The sequence below is a fragment of the Lottia gigantea genome (genome assembly GCF_000327385.1).
Source record: "Lottia gigantea unplaced genomic scaffold LOTGIsca_15, whole genome shotgun sequence".
NCBI classification, from domain to species: Eukaryota; Metazoa; Mollusca; class Gastropoda; family Lottiidae; genus Lottia; species Lottia gigantea.
This window is the reverse complement of record NW_008707797.1, coordinates 3291056-3311812: the sequence shown is the minus strand read 5'-3', so window position 1 is coordinate 3311812 and position 20757 is coordinate 3291056. Positions and strand designations below refer to the sequence as shown.

The 20757-nt window shown below is 35.5% G+C and overlaps 2 protein-coding genes across 2 annotated transcripts; one reads left to right on the top strand and one right to left on the bottom strand.

The window, feature by feature from the left end:
- Positions 1–436: 436 nt before the first annotated feature.
- Positions 437–988, bottom strand: LOTGIDRAFT_112603 (hypothetical protein; the record flags this gene model as incomplete). The annotated part of the gene is made up of 1 exon (XM_009050551.1): positions 437–988. A coding segment is annotated over one exon (552 nt), but the record flags the coding sequence as incomplete, so codon positions are not given.
- Positions 989–3109: 2121 nt separating this feature from the next.
- LOTGIDRAFT_157969 (hypothetical protein) lies at positions 3110–19625 on the top strand (the record flags this gene model as incomplete). Its single annotated transcript, XM_009050550.1, has 17 exons — positions 3110–3127; positions 5186–5356; positions 5717–5950; positions 6826–6979; positions 10321–10450; positions 10880–11081; positions 12037–12172; positions 13127–13162; positions 15350–15470; positions 15845–15981; positions 16137–16319; positions 16602–16731; positions 17035–17245; positions 17515–18300; positions 18619–18804; positions 19116–19263; positions 19525–19625. The coding sequence occupies 17 exons, from the start codon at positions 3110–3112 to the stop codon at positions 19623–19625; spliced, it is 3084 nt and encodes a 1027-aa protein (XP_009048798.1).
- Positions 19626–20757: the final 1132 nt, after the last annotated feature.

Here is a 20757-nt window from a genome sequence, read left to right as displayed (position 1 = left end):
ATTGGTTGTATTTGTTAACATACAATCCAATCAAATCGGTGGATTAAAAAAACCCTCTGTGATATAAGAAAGGTGGCTGCTGCAGTAAAGTATGAGACTTGGTAAGGGCGTCGGCAACGTCAACCGTTAAGGTTTAACCAAATCGCATCATCATCTCAAATTGCAATGAAATTAATAATTGTATAAATTAGATGTTAAATTATATACATTATCACCTAATTTCATGGTTATAGAGCTAGGTGATGAGTATTACACCTCTACTAGATACTATGGTGTATCAGCTTTCAGGGTATTTTGAGAGTAAATGATACGGGGTAACGGTTAGCAGAAGATTGAAGGGGACAATACGATTGTTATTATATATTATCATATATTATAATTATTATTATAGGGTAATGATATCTTATGATATAGACTCTCATATTATTTCAATTATTTATACAATTTCTTTCATATCAGTGGCTGGACTACCATTGGGCCTGGTTAAACTACCATAGGGACTGGCTGAACTACCATTGGGCCTGGTTAAACTACCATAGGGACTGGCTGGACTACCATTGGGCCTGGTTAAACTACCATAGGGACTGGCTGGACTACCATTGGGCTTGGTTAAACTACCATAGGGACTGGCTGAACTACAATTGGGTCTGGTTAAACTACCATAGGAACTGGCTGGACTACCATTGGGCCTGGTTAAACTACCATAGGGACTGGCTGAACTACCATTGGGCCTGGTTAAACTACCATAGGGACTGACTGAACTACCATTGGGCCTGGTTAAACTACCATAGGGACTGGCTGGACTACCATTGGGCCTGGTTAAACTACTATAGGGACTGGCTGGACTACCATTGGGCCTGGTTAAACTACCATAGGGACTGGCTGGACTACCATTGGGCCTGGTTAAACTACCATAGGGACTGGCTGAACTACCATTGGGCCTGGTTAAACTACCATAGGGACTGGCTGAACTACCATCGGGACTGGTTTAACTAAGTCCACGGGCCCAAATCCCTAAGGGGCACCATTAGCATTAACTACAGACTGAAAAGAAGGGTTTCAGAATCTAGGGGAGCATAGGTTAACAAAAACATTTTACGGGGAACAGGCCCAACCACCACCCCAACCCACTAAAGTCCATTGGCCCATACTCATTTGAGCCACTGTTTCATATTAGATTTTATAATGTAAATACCTACATATTTTTTATAGAGATTGATACCTTGATCGTTCTTGAGATTAACGATAATAATGCATTGATCTGAACATTCAGAATGGGAATATGACGTCAACCAATCTAAATTTACCATTATTCATGAAATTATGGGTTTTGTGACTTGATGAGCTCCACCAGTCACGGCAATCCTTTGTAAGAAAACTATTTGTATAAGATACACTTGCATATATCAGACAGTTTGTAAATTTTCATGTAATTTGGGGTTTTATGATGTGATGAAGTTATCCTTTCTAAGAAAATAAGATTCGTTTTGGTGTAAAGCTATTTTATTAAATAAACTCACATATTACAGACAGTTTCTACAGTAAAAAATTTAACGGATGTAACTTCACAATAAAGTAACCTACAATGAACCGAGGTTTAAATCGGATTTCATTCATTAAAAATATTGTATAGCTGTGGTCTGTCGTCCCCATTCAAATATCCAACATCACAACTTCTTATAATTAGTTTACTATTCAAACTGTTATAAGATTTTGTGTTTTGGGCGACAGAAAAAAAAGATTAAAGTATATTTAGTGTGTTTTGTACCGGGTAATTCGCTGTTTGTCTAGACTCGCGGTAGTTTTCAAAGGTTAAAACATGGTAAAAAAGGACCCCAGGGCGACCTAGGTTCGACACCGTAGTGCGAGGTTTGTGTAACCCGGTGCACTATGAGGTCTTCAACAATAACACTGACAACATATGGAGATAATTACAGCTTAGGAGGGGATTTTCTCTGGAATTTAATTTTCTCAATTGTTCGAAATCTTTTTCTTCTCAAATATTTGATTCATTTTCTGACATTTTGTTCAAACATAACAACAAACAAATAACTTGTTTTCAAACTGAAATAAACCGGAAGTGAAGTCAATGGGGTACCAATTTACCGGAAGTACTAACATTATTTGAAATACTGAGATCGTTTGCTTAGAATTGTATTTTTAAAACAAAGAGAAAGGAGAATAATGACTTTGTTATATCATATGATATTCAAAAAAGTTTACCAAAAATTCAATGTAGGTATGTGGACTCTCTGAAAGGAATGCCGAGTTGTCAAACCCAGTTGCAGATTGGCATAAGGTGTCCTGGAAGGGCGAACGTACACACTAGTGATAAATAAGTACCTTCAGTACATGGCTAACTCCATGGCATGCATTGCAATACGACACTAAATACCTTTATTTCTATTCAGCATACACTACAATAATACAAAGCATGAAATACAAAGAGTGCAAATACAAAACTTCAATGTTTAATTCTTTACAGATTGAAATGGTTAAAAAGCCTTTGAAAAACGTAGAAAATTACGGTAAATTACTCTCTAATTGTAGAAATCTTTAGATTTAATCTTTCATAAAATTACCAAAGAATTTTAAAAGTTTTGACGTTTTGTCTGTGTATTGAGGTGTGAATCAAACGACAAGTGAATATTTCATGAAAAAAAGGTACAGTTGAAAGAGTAAAAAATTACTGCAAACTCTCTGTTTAAATGATTTTTCAGATCCAATCTTTCATAAAATTGCCATAGAATTTTAAAAGTTTTGAAGTATTGTCTGTGTATTGAGGCATGAATTAAACGACAAGTGAATGACAAGGCATATTGTGTTGTAGATGCTATCAGTACTGGAATAATTGCGGCTTTAGGCTATATATATTGGCATTCACTGGCAATTATCAGTTTTTATCTGGTTTTTATCTGTTGATATTTCTCTTCTTTGGTATGATATATTCCACTTATAGCTTCTATACAAATGCATAGTCATCTTAGCATTTCGGGGATTTAGGAGGATATACATACTGTACGAGGATATACATACTGAATGAGATTTAGATTGGTCGAGGGTTTAGTCCTTGCCCAATGAAATTCATCGAGACATACGTCCCAGAGATATGGAAATAATTAAGAAGGTACTGATATATATTTAAGTAATGTTGACGGTAATTGGTTAGTTTAAGGATTCCTAAACAATATATTAGAGCAATGAATTAGGGTATTTACCTGGTGAGACGGGACATGTTTACCCAACACAACCCCCGGACAATAGTCAAATACTGACACAAGGAGAGCCTTTTGTTACACATGTTATTGTTTCGTTTACATCAGTATCACAACACAGAGCTGGCGTTTCACATTTCCCCCTTATATCACTACCTTATTGGGTTCCCAGCGGTGTTAATAACCGAATATGACTAATAAAGAGGGGCTAAAATGACACCTTTGTCCAGGAGCTAACACATTGACCAAGATCTTTACTGCTCTTAATTCTTCCAGTTGAACTAAATTTCAGAAAGCACCTTCGGTTATATTTTGACACCAATCTTGAAAATGTTTGGATTAAATTGATGAAGTATAACCTAAAGCTGAATTTAGTAATGTATATGAAATGGAACCGACATAATGTTCCTTTCACGAGAAGACATTGTTATTTTGTACGATGAGCTAATATCTCACGGGTGTCATGGAGCTTACCCGCTTTACCGTTCTGAATTTTTCTAGTTGAACAAAATATCAGAAGCACCTTAGATAATATATTGACACCGAGCGTGCAAATTTATATGAAATGGAACCTATATAATGCTCTTTTCATAAGACGATATTGTTATTTTGTAACAGAAAGGGTCCTTGTTGATAATAAGTAATTCAATATTAGAAACAGCTATCGGATATCGAGCAAGAATGGTCATCTGGTTACTCTAGTCTACAGTTTCTAGTCTGGTGTCAGTATAGTGATATTATATCAATACACAAACAATGGTGTAACTTTCATACCTGGGGCTGGATGACCGAATAACTCAAATAATTTCAAAAGTGTTACATTCCGAACACTTGACAATGGCGTTTCCACAAAAACAGGGGGGGGGGGGAGGCTACTGGCCACAGTATGAGCAGGAAGAATTTGCATGATTTCCAATTCCTGTGGCTCTGGTCTTTCCAGTAGCACTTTAAACACCACTATCGAAGCAATCATTTACCCTGACAGAGAACCCTTTATGAATCTCTGTATGATAAATGTTAGGAGCTAACATTTTATGATTAACATTATCACCAGCGACACATTGAGATAGTAAGGTCTTTGGTCAAACCATTGTAAATCCCAAAAGCAAGTCATGTTGCACTAGGATTGCAGACCTTGTGTCCTTTCTCCTAGAGTTTATCATCAAGATTGTTAATAAAACATTATTTTGTTACAATAAAGTCTATTGTGGTTAGGGTGTGTGAAATGTAATAGAATGATAACTCAGTTGATAAAAGGCCAGACCCTTAATTCCACCGTTTTCACATACACCTCACGTCATCGTCTCGACAGCTCCTTATAAATTATACAATACATTAAGACACGAATCAGATATTGTATAATAGAATAATAATGTGTAATGTCATAACTCTAACATTATATGTGGTTTTATCGTGGTTTATCTTCAATAACGCCCAGTTTCAAATTGTGACCCGTCTACTGTTATCACAATAAATTCTGCTCACACATAAATTTCTTCAAACAGCACTCTGTTACCTCCACTCTGTGAATGGAAGTGATGTTTGTTGGTGTCTGAATTATTCTGAACTTTAACCTCGGTGAAGAACATTTCCTACTCAATGCATAAAAGAACTTGTGCGACATGTAGTTGTGAACCCGACATTCTGGGATCCCTTACGCCGCTTAGCTCCATTACAGTGCGACTTTGTTGTGAGGATTGTCAATGATCCCCATGCAGGACCTTATTGTTGTCTGGAGTGTCGCTTGCAAGTCAGATAACGACCACTGCTTGGCATAACTTTTGCCACTCACATGTTGGTCAACTCTCTCTTCTTTTCTGTCAAACAACATAACGTTATTTGGGATTCTCGTGTACCCCTTGAGAATTGTCATATATTTCACAAATTTACATATCATAAATTTGATTTTTGTTGGCTTCATAGTCTCTCGATATTATGTTTTTACGAAGAATTCATTCTTGTCTTTTCAGGTATTCTGGTCATCTCAAGCCGATCACTGGTCAAACTGGACGAGTTGGAGTGCTTGCTCCAGGACATGTGACGGTGGTGCCACCTACCAACTAAGAAAATGTATGAGAAGTTATAAGTCTCATGGGGGTTGTAAAGGAGAGAATATCCAATATGCGACCTGTAACAATAAGGTATGAATGCCTCGATCATTTACTCAATTCTAGAACAATGAAGGGCTAAGAAAACCGCCCTGCAGTACTCCGTTATTAAATTCGTTTTAGAGTCAGTGTATAACCTGAAATGGCCTGTATCTCATATAATTTGTATCTGTCATTTACACAATAATAGAATAGTGAAGGACTAAGAAATGCGCCCTGCAGGACACCGTTATCAAGAATTCATTTTTAGAACAGTTGTTTATCATGAACTGCATGCAGTGTGGCGTAATCTCTCATAAAATTTGAATTTGTACAATTACCAATATTCAAAAGAATAGTTTTGCACTAGATGTAACCATATCCGAAGAAAATCAGCTAGCTCTTTTTTTTCAGCCGTGTGACCCAGACTCTCAAGATTTTCGGAAGCAGCAATGTGCTGCCTATAATGATGCTACCTATGGTGGAAGGTATTTCAGATGGTTGCCGTACATAGATAGGAAGAATTCTTGTATATTATACTGCATAGCTAAAGGTACCAGAACAGTGGCTAAGTTATCACCCAAAGTTCTGGATGGTACAAGATGTAGGGGAGATACTTTAGATATGTGTATCAATGGTAAATGTTGGGTAAGTGTTATACCTCAAGCATCATGATGGTCGTCGACCAATAAGGGAGTATGGTTGAACCATCAATGGTCAGATGAGTATAACAATTATAAATCACGGAAAATTCATATTTTTGGCACTGCTGCACTGAATAGGATCAGTTCACGTTACCTCTGGATTTATTACACGATTGTTTATTGTACAATGGGACTGGATTGTAGATCTCCTTTTTTTAGCATAATTTTTTTGTGTGGGGTTTATTTATTCCTGATGATAAAGATTACGTGACATATGATTTTTTTTTCAAACATGGAAAAAATAGGTTTCTGGTAAGAATATAGTGACAGTGATTTCATGTCCTGCAAATATTTCCTCTTTGGCTTGTCATACTCCTGAAATGACTTTGATATATAACTGTTTAACTTCATTGTTTAGTTTCCATAATAAATCAAAAATCCCTTTAAATCACGTTTAATGCTATCTTTGCACTTCCGGATCACCTGTTTCAAAAGTTATGAAGTTCGTTTTTATTCTTTGATATACCACATTATGTGATATATTCGCATTTAGTGTACAATCGTGATTCACTCAGTTCTTATTTTAGACTCTGGCTTTCTTTGAAATCACTAACATGTCCTTTTGATTTCTGAAGACTATGAAAACTGTAAATCTGTGATAGAAAGGAACTGTCGACATTTGTGCTTCCTATTTTACTATTGAGCTTTGTTTGATGTTTGGTTATCAACCAGATATAAAAAGATCTGGTCCACAGATTTGGCAATGTAAAAAATGAACTAAGACACCTTCTAGCTATTAATTATCAATAAAAACACTGTAAGTTTCCTATAAAAACTAACTATTTCACGTTTTGAAGTGTATATTTTGTCTATTGGCAGGATGTGGGTTGTGATCATAAACTTGGTTCCAAGTTAAAGGTAGATTCCTGTGGTGTCTGCGGCGGAGATAACTCGTGTCTGAAGTTAGGTCTATCAGGCCGGTACCAGTGGGTGGAAACGGGCGTATCTCAATGTTCGGCCACCTGTGGAGTAGGTAACTCAATTATTACATTATTTTTCTATCAAATCATATCAAAATAATCCAAATCTAATACTAACATCTTGTTATAGTCAATTTTATCTCCTTATAAATGTTTCGAACTAATCGTGATTGAAACAAATGTCCAGAGAAAGTTAGAGAAATGTCGGTTGGGAAAACAGATTTAAATTTAAATTATGAATCGACACATAATGTATTTCATGGTTAGGGAATTGGATTAGGTGCAAAATTAGGAATCAAAGATATTGATAGCATTCGGGAAACAAACTATTCTGATCAGGGTTAGGGTAGGGTTAAGTAAGAATCCTTTCTGCCAGCTAGTCCTTGGACAAACCGCTTGGCATGGATATTTCCCAGATTATCCGTCCCCATTTACAACTGGGTCGTTTGGAATTATGAATGAAGATGACTTATTTAAGGTCATCGGACTTTCACACGCCAATCGAGATTCGGAACCCACCATTACAGAAACTACAGACCATATGTCACTTTAAATTTCCCATATTTTCATTAGAGGTCGTATAAATAATCATTATCTAACTCATTTGTTATGTATATTTTGATGAAATGAACCCGGCAAATGAAATAATAAACCATGGGAGGCCAAACTTCACCTAACCCGTGTTGTGGCAATTTGAAATAATTGTGTCAATATCAGTCAACTTTAACATATCGGATGGCCTTTACCACCCTTGTATGCCGTTGACATGATGTGATGGATGAAATGATATACGATGAACTAGTTAAAATGGTGCCTGTAGACTGATACACCAGTGAATTCTTTCTTGATATCGTTACTGTTAATCCGACATATTCTCTTGACCATACCACCATTATAGTCTAGAGGTATAGAATCAAAATGTCTCTACACAAACGTTTTAAGTCGAAAGGAATTCAAATATTTAAATCGGTCCCAGTTTAAAAAATAGAATTTTGACCCACAAGGTACCGACTTTGTCCTTCATATATTTTATTTCACTGGACCCACGCTTTCCTTGGGACGTAAAACTCCATTCTTTTCATATACACTCGCTTTCCTGCATGTATGTTAATTCAAATCGGTTTGACTATAACCCAGCACGATACGGGAAGACTATTTCGGACGATCACTGTATCAATATTAAAGAATAGATATAAGTATATATGTGATATTTGGCGTTAATATGATAATATATTCCACCAAGTCAATGATTGACATGTCAAAACTACAATATACCTGTTATAATAGTCAACTGTCAATTCGTTATATATGATCAGAGTCAATATCCACAGCTTTCTCGGTCAAAAGTCGCGGTTTAAGGTCAATATATGCAAGTATTATTCAAACAAAAACATCGTTCACATTGTTTATTTAAATGATAATGCGACTTCTAAAATAGTCAAGTTAAATCAATACATAAGTCCCAAACGTTAACCAAAAATCAAAAATCAAATGCGAAAGACTAGTTCAGAGGGAGGTGGGTTAGTGAGCGCCGCCGCCTGTGCACTGTGCACAGATATTAAATTGTGAAAGCACATTAACACCAGCCAAAAACCATAAATCGATATCTTTGAACCAAGATTATTAATATTTTCAAAAGTGTCCTTTAACAAAATTTCAAATTGTAAGCATAAACAGGTGTAGACCTATGTAAGATATTTTTCAAAATCAAAAACATAATAGCATTGTTATGAATAATATTTAGAAAATCTATTATATTCATATTGACACTGGTATTCTTTTCTTCTGAATATCAAATATCTTCATTATATCTCACAAAATTTCTCAAACTTTTGTTACATTTTCAATTTCCAATGCTATCGTTTAATCAAAATGGACAATCAGTTAAAAATTGATCTTCAGCATTGTTCTCTCTTAATCTTAAGATATCACTTGACACCAATAACAAACACAATATATTCTTGATAGATTTCAATGAAAAGAGAACATAGACCGTGTAACCATTTAGAAAACCTTAGTCTCGAGTTTATCAGTTAGTTGTTTGAATAATAATGGTCTAAGTAGATCTCCCTGCTGATTTCCGGCGTCCGATCTGAATTGGACGACCGATATTATATACCAGCGTACAATACTAAGACTTATTTATGCACTATCCTAAATATCAACAAGAGACGGGGAGTTTCGGGAAATGTAATTGTATTCTTAGTTGAATTCTAGGCCTAACCATTCACCGAAGTTGTGAACGATTACAATTTGCTTGTAATTTACTTATTTCCCTAAGGTAATCAAGCTTTCACTGGCACCATTTGACTACCATTTTCTGCATTGGGATATAATAAATTGCTCTTGTTTGTTGTGGTCACCTTATCTAGTAATAGGTTGGATACTATCACAGCAACGAGATATGCCACATATCATCAACCAACAACCTAACCTGGGACTGAGCTAGTTAGCCCAGTGTCTCATTAAGGAGCTCACTTGGCTATAAATATATTTTTAGGGTCTATTCATAGTATCAAACTGACATTATGGTCGACCAAAACAACCCTTAATTTAATGCGACCTTATTTGGAGAAGTTTTAAATTTTCCTAACGGTCACCCATCCAAAACAATGTAAATCCTATCTAATCTTAGCCATTGTTAAACATCGATATCAGTCCTAATATATTCAGTTTTAATATGATCTTATCATTAGATAAAGTAGAAATTAAGGAGTCGGGACATGCTAGGCTAATAATGACCAGAAATGACCACCTTTGAGGTTATGCCTTCTTAAATACGATCCGCCTACAGAACCCAATACTTCACTACACTCTAGCTTTTCACACCCTATCGCCTTTCAATAAAGGTTTCTTTCAACTTGTGCTGTTAAGTGATTAAGTTTGCTTACTTGTGTACAAATCCTATCAACAATTGACTGTAAAATATCCACTTCTAAAGATATTCGTCTTTGTACGAGAAGACAAGTCGCATTTCATTAAAGTAAGTAGTTACAAACAAACTCCGGCAAATCTTCAAATTTGTTTAACATTGTAAACAGGTGCCCTTTTTGTCAGAAATCTAAACTTGATAAAACAGGATGTTTTCGTTGGTAATTCAATGTAAGACCACCAAAATCAAAGAAGATACCGATATCATTCTTATCTGTACAGTAAATTGTTGAGAATTTAGCACTTAACTACATTCTTAACATTCTTTCAGTTTTATGAAAAAATACTTATAGGGTGTAGGGCATGCCCCGAAACTGAGCTAGCCCGGACTGTAACGATTCTTACATCTCGGTTCATCTGATCGGACTGTAACAGTTCTTACAACTCGGTTCATCTGATCGGACTGTGTAATCGTTCATATGGTCCGATCGTTATAGTTCTTACGTCTCCTGTTTATTTTCAGGATATCAAGAGAAGATTTATTCCTGTCGTGATAAACTTCATTCTAGAATGGTCAAAAATCATAAATGTTCCTCCAAGCATAAACCATCATCACAGAAAAAACAATGTTTCCACAAACGATGTTCTCCAAAGTAAGTTTTACACTATCTGGATTTTTGGAATCTGGACCTGCCTGAACCATATTTGCGTAGGAATACCTTTTCAGTTTTGAGTGAGGGGAGGGTGGGGGCATGGAAATGCATCTCGCATATTATCGCAATAATCTTAAGACCATTGTGCTACACGATTGCCCATTAGAGGCAATGTGCAAATGGAGGCAAGTAGGGATGATATCTCAGCCAGTTCACTTGATATTTGAAGAATGATAGTTGGTCCTTAAACATTGTTCAATGGCATCACATGATAGTAAACAGTTCTCATGTTATTAAGTTATAATCAAATTTTTGATGGTATTTCAGATGACGTGTCTGACCATGGCCGGATTGTAGACAGTTTTCCTTGTTGCTTTTAATTATTTGCTCAGCGATAAAGCTCCCATTTAATCATCCACTGTATTTCAGATGGCGTGTCGGACCCTGGCAGGAATGTTCTAAATCTTGTGGTGGTGGTATTTCTACTAGAAGTGTGGTGTGTGTGGATACCACACTAGATAATAGACAGCGAATATTACTACACAATAACTGTCAATCACCAAAACCAACCAGTCAGAAATCCTGTAACAATGTTATCTGTCCTAAATGGTACGCTGGAGAATGGTCTCCGGTAAGTATTCAATGGACAATCGGGTTTTGGGGTTAGAACTGGTGGTAGCTGAATCTTCTAAGGTTTGCAGTAGCCTTCAATTACCAACAGAATCAAAAATACAATTCTTTAATTTTGTTGCAAAGTGAATAAGTGAGATAGAAACCAATCAAAAACCAGAATCGACGAAAATCCACATGGACAAGAAGGGACATATCACATACTAAAGCTTTGATTTGTGGTTCGAAAGTGGTATACAATCTTCGTAGTGTCTTTTATATGAAACGAAATTTACAGGAAACTACTTCATGTATATATTTGTGGTATGTGGGAGAAACTAAAAACGGTAATAGATTTAGATTCAGACTATTACAAATACATATAACTTCAATATATATAACATTAATGCCCAATTGCTCGAGTAAAAACTACTTATGTTTTGCCTTCTGTAACTTGTGTTAAATATGATTTGTTTTCAAGTATTTGCCTTGTGTCCGATAACATGTCAGGGCGTACTTTACACACCTTGAAGTCGTTTCGAGAGCTGTTAATATATAATTTATAACTTTTCAACCACGTCATATTTATATAAAAAGAGGAAATGATATAACTCAGAAATGCGCAGATTCTCATAATATCATGCAATTATTTTATAAGTAGGCAATTTCAGGGTTGCTTTTCAAAATTTATTGGTACGAACTTTAAGTGAATTTGCCCCCACCTTCTAGATTTTTGCGTCATCGAACACATAGCATCATACAAAGTGTATGATTGACCTCACTTTAATCTCCTGCAAACTACACCAAATAATTGGTAAACTGCGATGCATATTGATTCATCTTATGGTGCCATTCTGAATTTGAAATTCAGATCGCAGCTATCAATTATTTTAACCAAGTAGTGTATGAATTGTATTATGTATTATAAATGTATTTGAAACCTGTAGTGTATGCATTCCGCAATGTTTCTATTTCAGTGCAGTGTAACGTGTGGTTGGGGACAACAAAGTAGAGATGTGGTTTGTCGACATGAAGGAGACACATTCTGTGCTAAAAAGCTGAAACCACCAACCAAGAAAAACTGTACCACCAACTTCCCCTGTCTGGAAACAGGTTGGTATTCTGATAGAGTCTATCATGGGTTTATCCAACTAAAGTCAACGGGGCTTTTTACACTGCATTTCGCATTATTTCTGGACAAGTTTCATCTTCATTTATGAAAAGTGTGCGCAACAGCATCTTTCGGCCTCAAAAGCAGTGAGTTGAAAATTCAAACTCAGAGCCTCAGAGTCACAAACCATATTGGGAGAGCCCGGTCGAATTGGATTGGCGTGTGCTTGTCACAATCGACGGTTCAAATACTCTTTAATGATGGAAAATTCTGATGCCACTAACGAAAGTCTGGCCGTTATAGGCTCAACCACCAAACTTTAATATCAGACCATCTACCACGATTATACTTCAATACTGTCTACAGGTGTTCGGTATTTAGAAATAAAATCTTTACTGTAATAATAAAAGAGTATTAACCATGTTTTAACTGTAGTATACTATAACAGTAATTATCAGTTAATTGATATTAATTAACAGGTTTAACTTGAACTTAATCTTTAAACTGGTTTTATTTCACTAGAATTACTGTTATTATATACCCAGTTAGATTCACAACTTCTTATTTTTATTCCTTCAAACTCGTTCTTAATTGTTCCTATAACAACATCATTAAATTTTTTGAGAATTCAAATTGCTTATTTTTTATGTCTCCGTTGACTAAAATTAAAAAGTACTACTCGAGTTGTCAATTTGTATCGTATTAGCAATTGGAATTGGAGCTCGTGTTATAGCAAATACTAGCGGTTGTAATCTGATTAAAAGACTTGTTTCGTTTCGTTTTTTCTCTGTAGTCGTACATTGAGTTGAGTAGCCACAAAAAGACAGGAAACGATAATTTGATCTTCATCAGAATTTTAATTGAATTGAAAGTGTAAATTTAACTAGCAAATTAATATCTTAGATATAGGAATTACTTAGAAATTAAGTTATTTTATTTTTGTGTTATATTTTTAGAAAGACGATACGTGGCAGCCGAACACGACAAGAAACGTAAGTATGAATATGACGTATTGCATACAAACTACATGCAAAACTGTACTTTGATTATAGAAAATTGCCACTTCGCAAAGTCACTATCTGATGGCTTCATAAAACAAACAGGGTGACAGTATTCCACTTCAAAACACAAATCGAAATAGTGTATGAATGAATGAATTGCGAGAGAGACTTGTATTCTCCTTCTCATAACGTTGCTGTGTACCTTTAAAGGAAAGCTTATGTCGCTTAAAAATTTTCATCAGCAGAGAAAAGGACGTAAAACTTCATTCCACACATTTTATGAGAATATCGGCCTCTTCAGAGGTGTTATATCTGTACCAATATGCTGTGATGTACTGAAACCTGCTGAGAATAATTTTACGATACTAAATACATTCACAGCTCTCCATGTGTTCTTAATTGATACTCTCACTGAAAAATATTCATTTAACAGTCTTGCAGCTGTAAATAATTAAAACTCATTACGACTATTTTCATCGAATATAGAATAAATGGGCGGGACCGAATTCTCATCAATATTAAGTATAAAGTGTAATTCCACTGTTAATTTCATCAAAAACTCCCGAGCCAAATTGGTTATTTGAATAAAATAATTTACTATTCGAATGTTAAGTGAATGTTTATTTTCGCTTGATTGTCAAGTTAGTTAAATACTGTTGATTGACTGCCAAAACTCTCTGAAAATCGTTAAAAATGTAAATTGATATTTGAAGAGGTCATGGGTCATTAGAGGCAGGTACTAAATGACTGTTTGTGAGTAAACAGATCCGATTGATAATAAACTACTAGTTGAATAAATAACATAAGTAACAATCTAAACATACAAACCATAAACTAACTGATATACTGTGTCTCGACTATATTTACTATTACTTATTTATTGCTTGGTTTAAGCCGGTGTTGGAACTGCCAATAATAGACCACTGAAGAGCATTGTAACACTACATTAATTTCCTATGATTGAAATATAGTCGCAGACAGATAAAATAGGAATTGTGTTGTAATAATATACTCAGTAAGCTGGGATAAAATTATTTCTAAACATCAAATTTGCAATACAGCAGACTACAGACTACGTTAAATTCTTCAATTTCCCCTTATGCTATAATAACATAACACCTGGCACTGGCTTAGACTTACACTAGCCTGCAATAAAAGACATTCATCTTTATTAAATGAGTGTTGAGGGAGGGAAACCACGTGTAGAATATTGGTATATATGTACAGTGTATATAGATTGTTTATGTATAAAGCTGATTTGTTTATAGTTTAATCTATCATTATAAATATCTTATTCATTAACTGGTATTTACTGGTACATTACACACATACACTGTTAAAATTAACCTGGAATTTCTACCGACTGAAATGGCAAGATGATACTCTCTTAAGACTATTTATCATTTAAAAAATATATTGGAAGAATAAAAACTGTTCATTGTTCGAAATCAGGATAACTTAGCCTATGGTGCCTTATCACGTAATAAACTATAATCCAACTCGCTACAGATCCTCATTACCTTAAGTAACCTGAAAGCAACTTTAACCGCTGATAGAACTTTTTTTACAGTGTAGGATACTAAAGAGAATAATAATCAGCATTCACCAGTAATTAAAAAACCTGGCTGAAATAATCTGTCTTCTACTTAATTGAATCTCTTGTTTTGTGTTGGTTTGTCTTAAAATAGCTTCGTTATGCTAGAAATAAACCAGATAATCTGCGTAAGAAGCTAGACTAGGTTGTTGAGGGTAAAAAACTCAGGGTAAATTAACTGTTTATAGTTCATGTTTCCCATTGAATTATATTAACAAGGTGATTACCCACACTGTAAAATATACAGGTAAATACACACTGTAAAATACAAGTTAAATACACACTGTAAAATATATCAGTAAAACCTGACTGTAAATTGACATTTGTTAGTGTTAATCTTGGCTTGAAAAATGAAATAGAGCCTTTCCTTCTGATTTTTTTCTCCAAATTTAACTTTGACTTAGGCACCTTACAGGTGATCAATTCACCACTAGAATACAGGGCCACGTTTCATCAAATGATCTTCGATGAAAGGTCAAATTTCTAAGGACTAAGGATACCTTCGGATCGTAACATTTGAAGTTTAAAAGCTATTTTTTGTCGGATCAATATGATTTAAAGAAAGATGTCTTATCTACTTTTAGAAGTCCAAGAAATATCATTGGGTGAATTACGACAGGCTCCACTGACCGCTGATAATACAGAAGATGCTGATTCCGTGGTGCACGAAGATGATGTACAGAATCATGACATGAGTTCTCCCAGGTACAAATTTAGAAACAAAGATTAGAATGTTTATCATCCTGAGGCCATGGGATATTGCTTCAGTGAACTTCTGGTAATCGTTTGATAAGGAGATGAACCCTTGCAGTCGTTTTCGAGTAGTATGCAGATATCATATCCATAGAGATGGAATAACTCTAATCATATATACTCATAGCAGGCCTTTGACGATCAATACTGAACTTACATTGTTCATCAGGAACGTTTGAAATGCAGCAAAAAGTTCCCAGAGCTTGCTTACTCTTTAAATATAAATTGTCTAAAGGGTATAATATCATTTGTTTGATACATTTGATGTAATTTATATGTACCTACAAGGAGGGTGTAAAACTCCATTTGATTCAATTTGTATATAGGTACGTGGTTTCAAGTTGGGGTACGTGTAGTGTGACATGTGGTACTGGTGTCAGAAGAAGATATGTCAGATGTCAGGTTTACCTGGTTTATCTTCAGGCTATAGTCGATCTGGCTGATTCAGAATGTGAAGGTTCTGGTAAGTTCTTCGGATTTCGAAGTCTCATTACATCTGTATTATCTACTGGTCACTAAGGGGGTTATCTTATACTGTACATTGTTTAGTTAATGTTATTAATGGAAGTGGAAAATATTTCACCAAGAACAATTTCGGCTCTTCTGTCATCATTTTAGATGTAAAAGATATAGCCAAATTAAGATGCATATTTGACGAGTACGACAACATGACCAAACCTAATGGATTCTTTTCAGATTCTAAACCGATAGAAACAGAACCCTGTTTAGAAGAGCCATGTTATGAAGATTTTATATTTAAAGCTGTTGGTTTCACAGAGTGTACTAGAAGTTGTCTGGGCGGTAAGTCAAATATTACTGGATATTGTTTTTACTGTAATCTTGATCATCCCAATTTCCCCTCTGTAAGTGATGAAGGTCGGAGAAGCTGTCCAGTTACATGTGATCCCCGCCAAGAACTGTGTACAATTCGCATACATATGGATGTCACTATAGCTGTACAAGACTTTCGGCCTTTGGAGGGCATGTGATGACACTTTCTGCGTGCATGAATTTGTTAAGTCGGTATTTCAATCGTAAAGAAAATTTTGTGAGTATATTTTAATTCCAACCAATCTCTTTCAGGTACTCAAGAAACAAAGTTAATTTGTGTTCATAAAACCAATGGAACAACAGTTCCTGATAATCATTGTGAAAAAGCACCTTTGATACCCATAGAACGAAAGATCTGCAACGACTTCTCTTGTCCACAAAGGTACAGTTATGAAACCAGTATAAAATAGATCTATCAAATTGTCATCGAAAGATTAGTTGTAAAATCATGAGATTCTCCTGTTGGTATTTTAAGCACTAAATTAAACTTAAAAATAGGATAATGCCAGCGATTGGCAGTATCATCTGTTATTATATTTGGAGGGCTGCTTTATGTAAATTTCCCAAAAATTATTAATTGAACCCGAAAACGTACTGGTCATAGAGGGTGGCATCTCAAGCTCCCGCGTCTTTAACATATAAAGTACCTGATTGTATACCACTAAACTGATTCTGGTGGTTTCAGGTGGCGTATTGGAGATTTCAGTGAATGTTCAGCTACATGTGGAGGTGGTGTGATGTCCAGAGATGTCGAGTGTATTCAGGAATTTAGTCACGGTGTCGATAACATCCTCCATCTACCAGACTTTATGTGTGAACAACCAGTACCAGAAAGAAAGAGATCCTGTAATACACAAGCTTGCCCTGCGTCCTGGACAACTGGCTTGTGGTCTGATGTAAGTAAACTATCATGATTTCTCTACTGTGAAAATTTCGTAACATTCTACTTTTCAACTGATGTAAGTTACCATTCCAAATATCCTCTAATGTTCCTGACATTCATCGTATAGCTTGTCAAACTAAAGTGGACTGCGTTTGATTAATTAGTTGCAGAAACCATTAATTTTCTATAATCATCGTGAGTCTTGGGTCTCGTGGACCCTATAGGGCTCATGATGCCTAACGAAGGAAGATTTTAACCTCTTTTAAATTTTCTCATTTTCAGTGCTCTGTAACGTGTGGTACGGGGATTCAGATTCGTCCTATCCTGTGTCAGAAACATTCAGGTGATAAAGTAACGGACGTTAGTGATAAACACTGTCGACCTAGTGAACGCCCTGTAGACACACAGCCTTGTAACAATACAGCATGTCCTGTAGTGAGAATTAAACAACAAAAACTTCATTTCTTTCAACTTAACAAGATGAATAAGATACGGCTGGTGGTTGGTACCAAGGCATTCCTTCTTCCAGGAACTAATATCATTGTCAGGTGCCCGGCTAAGGGATTTAATAAACGTATGATATTATGGTATAAAAATGGACGACCCTTAAAGAAAGGGAAAAGAGTGAATGTGTCTGGAAAGGGTAATTTAAGGATCAAAAGATCGCGCCCAGAGAAAGATACTGGAAACTATACGTGTTATGCTGATAGTGTTTCAGCCAATATCAGCATCCAATTCAGTAACTTATTAGACATATTTCAACTGTTATCATTCAGGGAAGCATTTTTAGATGCTAATATCAGTGATATTCAAACTAAAACTTTTAGAGATCCTTTCGATCATAAACAGAAACCTTTAAAGCTAATCCAGAGTGACTGGTCGGGGTGCAGTAAAACTTGTGGAGGTGGTAAACAAACTCGTAATGTAACTTGTGAAATTATAACGGACGATTATTTCGAGATCTTGCCGTCTCGGGTGTGTAGAAATGCAGGGATTACAGTACCCGCTTCTTCTAAAGGATGTAACAAAACACCGTGTGTTCAATGGACTACTGGCAACTGGTCCAAGGTAAGGCTGCTTATATTCAGAATCATTATTAAATTACCCTTTGCCAAAAATATTGTCTTTCATGTGTTGGAAGGATGTTCCTGGTTCTTGTAGAGAAGAGATGTCATTGAAAGCTTCATAATTCGAAAACCGTGTAAATATGTACGGTGCAATTAAAGAGTTACTTTTCTCTGACAACCAACTGTGAGATCTATATTTATCAGTTTGTTTGGCTTCCTTTTTCCCAATAATAGAGTCAGCACTATTGGTTCACTGGTATCTCGTCTCCAGCTGGTATTTTGGGAACGATCAATTAAGACATGTTTTTTTTAATTTCAGTGTGGTACAGATAAGTGTTTTCGAGATGGTTATGCCATACAGTCTCGGGCTGTAAATTGTACACGAGATGGTAGTGATAGAGTAATAGAAGACAGTTACTGTAATCCTGTAACCAGACCTGTCAATAAACAGGAATGTTCCAATATTTTGTGTAAACCATTGTGGAATACTTCTGAATGGTCCTATGTAAGTAATGTGTGTTCATGTTAGTTGTCTGGTTATGATCAAGGAGAAGAATATAGATCTTTGGTTACGATTTAGAAAGTGATATCCATAATTTATGCGCCATTTTATTGTCGAATGGTCAACGCTATTTCTTTTTGTGAGCGATGCAGGTTGACATTGAAAAAGAACCTTTTCTTTGACATGGGGCAATAAACTGTAAGTCCATAATCATTTTATAAAACTTAATATCATTGTCAGGATTAACACCTATTAATACCAATCATTCTGTGACTTTTAATTCCTTATCATTCTATATCATATTATAATTTCAGTGTGTAGCAGGGTGTGGAGAGAGTGGGTTTCAATCTAGAATGTTAACATGTATCTGGTCGGCTAGTGGTCGATCTGCTGGTAGAGCTTGTGCTGAACTCCCTAGACCAGTTGTTATTAAAAAATGTAATGCAGATCCCTGTACAGAAGGTTGGTTAATAGATCTTTATCCTTTGTCCTGTAATGGCCAGTCAGATTTGAAACGAACGCCCTAAACGAACGTTTAGGAACTTGAGAGATCTGTTCCAAATTTTGAGTAACTATAACGGAAGCATGATCACGAAAATGTCAAAAAGTTACAAAAATATGTAGGAAGCAAAACTGTTTTGGGGGAAGGTACAAACGACTCCTCCATCAGAAAACACCTTTTTTCCAACTGTGTTTAAAGATATGTCATATTTTCTATTTCAGAATGTAGAGATGAATATGAACACTGTCATATTGTTAAACTTGTGAAATTTTGTGACAATTTAAATTTCAAACGAACATGTTGTAAAACCTGTACATCGTGATTTGAGAAGATAGGATAAAAAAAGGTTAATACTTTTAGAAATAGTGTAGGAAAGGGACCATATAAAAGGTACTGGATATAGAGTGGTACCTGTCGTGTGAGAGAGCTAATTATTGTGACACGTTGCCAATGGTTTACATTATTTAACTCCTAGGAATATAAGAAAAGGTAAACGATCTGCTGATCGTATGATAAAGTTTCATTTCTTACAAGATTTGTAGTTAAAAATGTAATATAAAACTTAATTAATTATAAATATTATTTAAACATTATGACGATTTGATGTAATAATGAAAATCAATAATTATTTAATATATTTGCTATAATTGAAACAGTGACTCGACCACCTTAGGAACTGGGCTATTCTCTATTGTGGTCCAAGCTCCGAGAACAAAACGGAGGAGGGCATATGTTAAAAAAAAATACCAGGAGAGGGGTCCCAACCCACTGGCCACTGAATTAAAACACAGTAAGAATATATCATGCCGTATTGTGTCTCTGAGAGAAGCTTACCAGATGGGGCACCTGCTCTTGTGTCAGCACTAGAACAATGTTTCCAGACAATGCATGTTACTCCCACTGATAGAAGTTACTGTTAACGCCCACGCAGCCTTCTACGAACTTACTTAATAAGTTTATACACATAATCTGGGAAGGCGGGCCTTTCAGACATTTGCGCTGACCATAGAGAGCCTAGTTTTGTAGATTTGGTGGTATTTTAGGAGGATGTGGTAATATATATATATATAGGCCTATGGGTCCATACAAATATGTAGATCCACGAGTTAATTGAACGCTATCAACCCTTTAAACATCAGACTGGTAATATCATCATTAGAATATCAAAATGGTGAGGATATAGGCCTTAACTGTCTGGGTTTAGATGACGACTCCACCGAGCACTTCCTGAAAAATTGTTGTAGAAATGTGTGTTATAACTTTTGTAACATTTGTAAAGGAAATTTATTTGTACTTGTAAAATCTGACAGAACAGTTCTTGAAATAAAATATCTGATCAACTTGGATTCATGTTTTAATAGGAATTATTTTGAAAGATGCATTGTCTTTCTTTCTTGTATTCATTATGAGTTTTCTGTGGGAAACTTTGGACGGGTGGGGTACCAATGATGAGG